The sequence below is a fragment of the Sinocyclocheilus anshuiensis genome, unplaced genomic scaffold (assembly GCF_001515605.1).
Source record: "Sinocyclocheilus anshuiensis isolate Anshui unplaced genomic scaffold, SAMN03320099.WGS_v1.1 scaffold1356, whole genome shotgun sequence".
Taxonomy (NCBI): Eukaryota; Metazoa; Chordata; class Actinopteri; order Cypriniformes; family Cyprinidae; genus Sinocyclocheilus; species Sinocyclocheilus anshuiensis.
The window spans coordinates 156495-162356 of NW_015542399.1; the positions used below are offsets into that span (position 1 = coordinate 156495).

The following is a 5862-nucleotide window of genomic DNA, read 5'->3' on the forward strand; positions in this document are numbered from 1 at the left end:
CCTGCTAAGCTTCGAAGATCAGACGAGATCAGGCGCAGACAGGGTGGTATGGCCATAAGCAAGGACTGCCACAAAGAGTGGGCTATTTAAATATCAGCCACTCTATAGGCCAGTGTATTAGATACGTAGTGATGAAAACGTTAAAGCTTACAGCACCTGGTATTCCCAGGTAGTCTCCCATCCAAGAAGTAATCAGGCCCGACCCTGCTTAGCTTCCGAGATCAGACGAGATCGGGCGCAGATAGGGTGGTATGGCCGTAAGCAAGGCCTGCCTCAAAGAGTGGGCTATTTAAAGATCAGCCACTCTATAGGCCAGTGTTATTCCCAGGCGGTCTCCCATCCAAGTACTAACCAGGTCTGACCCTGCTCAGCTTCCGAGATCAGACGCAGACATTTTTTTTGTTTTGTTTTTTTCATTAAAGCTTACAGCACCTGGTATTCCCAGGCGGTCTCCCATCCAAGTACTAACCAGGTCCGACCCTGCTTAGCTTCCGAGATCAGACGAGATTTATTTATTTTTTTTCACAAATATTTAAACATCTTCTGGTAACAGAACCTCAAAACCAGTCCAAGATTATTTTTTGTAATACATTTTTCAAACATTTCCATATTCTCAAGCATTTTACAATAGTCATATAAAACTTGTATTTCATCCATCAAAATCTGTTTATATAATAAAGTTATTGCTATTTCTTTTTTCTTTTGTTTCATTATATTTCTTCTTCTCCATATTGCAAATCTTGCAAGCGTTAACATAAAATTAATAGCATACTTATTTTTTGTCTTTCCATTGAAACCAAATAAAAGCAATGTATCCCATTCTTCCAAACTAATCTTGTCATTATACAGAAAATCACATACCATCTTTTTTAACATTTTTATAAAATCACTTAACTTTCTGCATTTTAAAAATAAATGTAATACACCCTCCTTTTTCTCCAAACACACTTTGCACATTTCATCTTGCGCTAACCCAATTTTACTTAAAATAATTTCTGTCAACACACAATTGTGTCTTAATAAAAAATCAAAATGTTCCAAAACTGGACTTTTACAATTCAATCTTACATTTTTCCATATATTCGAAGCATCAAAATTGTCAAATAACTTTTCCCAATATTCTATTGCTTTTGGTTTTACAAAAACATTCTTTCGTAAACAGGTATAAAACATCTTAATGACACAATCATTAAAAACAATCGTATCATCCCCTGCTTTTAAAAAAACCTTTGGTTTTTCATTCTCAATTTCTTTTTCATTATCCTCGATAATTTTAATCCAACGTTCTGGCAATGCTAATTTTAATTTTGTATATTGTTCTTCAATTTTTCCTTTGTTTTCTATATCTTCTCTTTCCTCAAGTGAATCAATTATTGCTTGCGTAGGCAAAAAGCCAGGTTTCACTTCATATAAAATATCTTTTACTTGTCTAAAACCTACTGCGTACCAGTTTTCATAAAACATGAGTTTTTTGCTTTTATTATTTTGATTTAAAAATAGGGGTTGCTGTAGGTACTGTTTTCTCCCTTTAATCTCTACATACACATTATCATAAAACATTTTCCAGGCTCTCAACAATTCTTTATAAAACTCTGGTATATTTTCTATCATATTATCCTTAAAAGCCATCCATAAAAAATCGTTACCTATTTGTCCACATTTATTAATAACATAATTCATGACACTTTTCCACGGAATGTTGTCTTCGTTAAGAAACTTTTTTAGTGTTTTAATTCTCATGCTTTTCATTCTTAACCATGGATCTATAAGTCCTAATCCTCCCTCTTCCACCTTTCCAATGATTGTATTATAAGCTATTTTAGATGGCTTACCATCCCAAAGAAACTTTAAAATCATAGTTTTTATTCTCTTATATACCCACATCGGTAAACTAACAACACTTAAAACATACCACATTTTGGATAAAAAAAGCGAATTTAAGACAAGTACCTTCCCTTTTAGAAACAGCAATCTCTGTTTCCAAAAATTTAATCTTTTTTCCATTTTGTTTACAACTTCATCCCAATTTATTTCTCTAGTTTTACTTTCATCATATCCAAGTGTAATGCCTAAAATTTTTATATTACTTTTTTGTTCTTTGAATCGCCAATCTCTTTGTGGAATATCCACTTTTCCAATCTTAATATACTCAGTTTTTTCCTTATTTACTTTTACACCCGAACCTCGACAGTATTTATCAAAAATTCCCATAGCTTTTTCCACACTATTAAAATCTTTTAAAAACAGTGTAGTATCATCTGCATACTGAATTTTTTTTTGTTCTATTACTACCAAAACCAAATTGTTGGATTAAATCAAATAAATATTTGTCTTCAACTCTGTCAAATGCCTTTTCTAGATCTATACTGAATACAAAACCATCACTCTTTTTCTCTTTCATGTACCAAATTAAGTCTCTAATGCTTGTTACCGTATCCGCTATATCTCTTCCTACTATGCCATACGCCTGATTAGTCGTAATAATGTGGTGAACTACTTTTTTAAGTCTATTCGCTAAAATCTTTGCTAGTATTTTATAGTCTGTGTTGAGCATACTTAATGGTCTGTAATTTTGCAAATCATCTTTATTCCCTTTCTTTTTATAAATTATTTTAATCATGCCTTTCTTCATACTCTCACTCAATTGTCCATTCTTAAAAATAACTATGAAAATATCTTTCAAAATAGGTATTAACACATATTTAAAAACCTTATAAAATTCAGATGATAGACCATCTAAACCAGGACTTTTCCCATTACTTAATTGTATTATAGCTTCATTTATCTCCTCTTCTGTTATATGACTATCACACAATTTTTTATCATCCTCTTTAACTTTAACTTTGATTTGATTTAACAAAAATTCTTCATCTTCCTCATTAACTCCTTTTTTCTTAAATAAAACACCATAAAAATCCTTGACCGCTTTTAAAATCCCTTTTTTATCTTTTATATTTTTACCTTCCATTGAAACATTCTTTATTAAATCAGCTTTTTGTCTAGTCTTTTCTGCATCATAAAAAAACTTTGTACTTCTTTCTCCTTCCACTGTATTTCTTATCTTACTTCTTATTCTAGCACCAATACATTTGTCCTCTTCCATTTTTTTAAGTTTCTCTTCTAATATTACTATTTTTCTAATATCCGTATTTACTTCAGTTATCTTTTTAATTTCATTTTCCCATTCTTTATTTAATTCTCTTTCTTTAGCTCTTTTTGCTTTCTGTATTTTCTTAGAAAATTCTACAGACAATCTTTTGATATCTGATTTTATATTGTCCCACCAGACACATATTGCTTCATCATATAAAACATCATCTACACTATTAATAATTCGATTTTCCATTTCCATTTGATAAAATTCGTTCTTTAAAAGCTCTGTATTAACCACCCATACACCTGGTCCTCTCTCAACTCCACTGAAATCCATCGTTACATATAAAAAATCATGATCACTCCCGCTATACATTTTATAGAAAATTTTTGAAATAAAATGCTCAAATCTTCTGTCACATAAAATGAAATCTATTCTGCTTTGTTTTAAAATTGTATTCACCCACTGTCTTCTTGAATATTCTCTTTTAACTCTGTTTCTATCTCTCCATACATCTACAAATTTATGTTTATCCATCATACATTTCAATTCTTTTCTTCCAACATCAGCTCTATACACCATAAAATCTTCAACATCTATTCTTTCTAAAACAGTATTAAAATCTCCTGTAACAATGACATTCTTCCATCCATTAATTAAAACGCTCAACTCTTTAAAAAAAGTAACTCTTTCCATATCTTCATTTGGAGCATGTATGTTACATATTGTTATTTCTTCTCCCCTTACCATAATTTTAACAGTTAAAATTCTTCCATTGTTGTCTTTAAATAAAACATTCGTCGATTCTACTACTCCCCTTCTAATTAGTATCGCCAAGCCTTTTTTCTTATTTAAATCATTACTGTACCATATTTCTCCATCCCAACATTTTTTAAAATCATCAATTATTGTTTCATTCCATCCAGTCTCTTGTATACATAAAATATCACTGGATTTTGTTAAATTAATTACATTTTCAAACTTGAATTTAGATGACAACCCTCTAACATTTATCGAGACCAAAATAAATTACTCATAATAAAAGAAAAGAAAAACACAAACCAAAACAACCCATAATCCATGTAAGGTCTCTCTTGAGATCTAAAGTTTTAGATCTATTCTATCATCTTTTAACCTTGCTTTTGCTTCTCTTCTTAATTTTTGTTTCTTTAATACTTGTTCAATGTTTATTTGCGCAACTTTTTTCATTTTACGTCTTCTATTCATACTGTCCAGTGTTCTACTTTCAAACTCAAAGTTTGTTTCATCAGCTTCCTCATCGCTTACCTCCTCTTTATGCCTGCTGTCTGCTGTTTCACTTGCTGTTGCACATTCCTTCTCTTTGATTTGTCCATTATTGTCCGTAGTTTGCTGTGTCTCAGTCTCTGTTGTATATACTCCAGTTTCTTTATCTCCATTGTCCTCTCTCCCCGTACGTACCTCCTTTTCTTGTTTATGTAGATCCTCTGTTGTTCCATTCATTTCCTGTATTTCGTCTTCCTTTCTGTCGTCGCTTGACTCCTCCATGTGCTCCTGCACCTCCATCTCCATTTCTACATTACCCTCCTCTTCAGATTCACATGTGCACCTCGTCCAAGTCTTTTCACAGCTTTGGCACCGCAGGGCTTGACAGTCCCGCGCAAAGTGCCCCTGCTCCAGACAGTCTCTGCAAACATATTGAGGGCAGTCCTTTTTTTCATGATTTGTGCTTGCACATATTCTACAAGTCTTTAGTTGCTGATCATGAAGTACTCTGAAGTATTTTGGTCCTTCTTCCGTGTCAAATCTTGCATTGTATGGCAGAGTCATAATCTCCTTAGGAAATTTTACTCTTAAAAACCTTGTTCCGTCCGCAACAGTTGTGCCCGGATAATATCTCCTTCTTAACGGGAGAATCGGATTTACTCCCCAATCTACCAGTTTTTGGATGATTTCATTGTCCTTTATATAGTTGGGCAAATGCAGAAAGGAGACCATTCTTTCAGTTGTACATAGTTTTTGGATCTCACAAAATTGTCCATCAATCAATAATCCATCCGTTAACTTTACACAGTCTGTCTCATTTTCCATTGTTAGTTCATAATCAAAAAAATTTTTTTTTCCTCAGTCCATACAGTTTTCCAATTGCAGTCTTTTCTTCCACAGCCTTTATTATCATCATCACAGTTTTTTTTTCTGGATTATTTACATTCAACGTTAAAGTTGTTTCTTTTTTATATTCTCTGATATTTTGATTGACTTTTGATCTTTTTTAATGTCTCATTTCTTTGACTTGATTCTCGTCTTCCATCATTCTTTTCAATTGTTTGTTTACCTTGACTTGTTTGTCGCTCTCCATTTCCTCCACTCCTTAAATCCATTCCATTCTTTTTTCTTCTTGTGACAACCATTGCCCATGTTTCATTGTTTTCTTTGTCCTTATCAATATCCTTTCCGTTGTTCATTTCAGCATTAACTTTATCCATTTTCTCTTGGTCTAATGTCCGATCTTGTTCCGTAGCCATAATATCCGTCATTTCGAAAAAAAAAAATAAAAATAAAAACCCCAGACAGTAAAACTGTCTGAGGTTTAAACAAAACTAAAATAAAATTAAACTTATAAACTTTAAATAATTATCAAACGAAAATACAATATAGAAAACAAACAAATATGGGAGAGCCTTTCTCTCCCAACTGCCAACTCACACTTCCTGGAATGTACCAACTCAGTGCGCAGACAGGGTGGTATGGCCGTAAGCAAGGACTGCCACAAAGAGTGGGCTATTTAA

At 32.6% G+C, this 5862-nt stretch overlaps 1 protein-coding gene across 1 annotated transcript; it reads right to left on the reverse strand.

Moving 5' to 3' along the window:
- Positions 1-3267: 3267 nt before the first annotated feature.
- Positions 3268-5511, reverse strand: LOC107692915 (titin homolog). The gene is made up of 2 exons (XM_016492119.1): positions 5409-5511; positions 3268-4760 (listed from the first exon to the last, which is right to left on the reverse strand). Exons 1-2 carry the CDS (start codon positions 5489-5491, stop codon positions 4196-4198), a joined length of 648 nt encoding a protein of 215 aa, XP_016347605.1. The 5' UTR covers positions 5492-5511; the 3' UTR covers positions 3268-4195.
- Positions 5512-5862: the final 351 nt, after the last annotated feature.

What these genes read in the sequence shown, in the direction of transcription:
- LOC107692915 (XM_016492119.1), bottom strand. Translation starts at nt 5,491, where the DNA reads ATGGGCAATGGTTGTCACAAGAAGAAAAAAGAATGGAATGGATTTAAG. An exon ending in AGAGCGACAAACAAGTCAAG is followed by an intron (nt 4,761 to 5,408) that starts GTAAACAAACAA and finishes ATATGTTTGCAG; the next exon opens with AGACTGTCTGGAGCAGGGGC.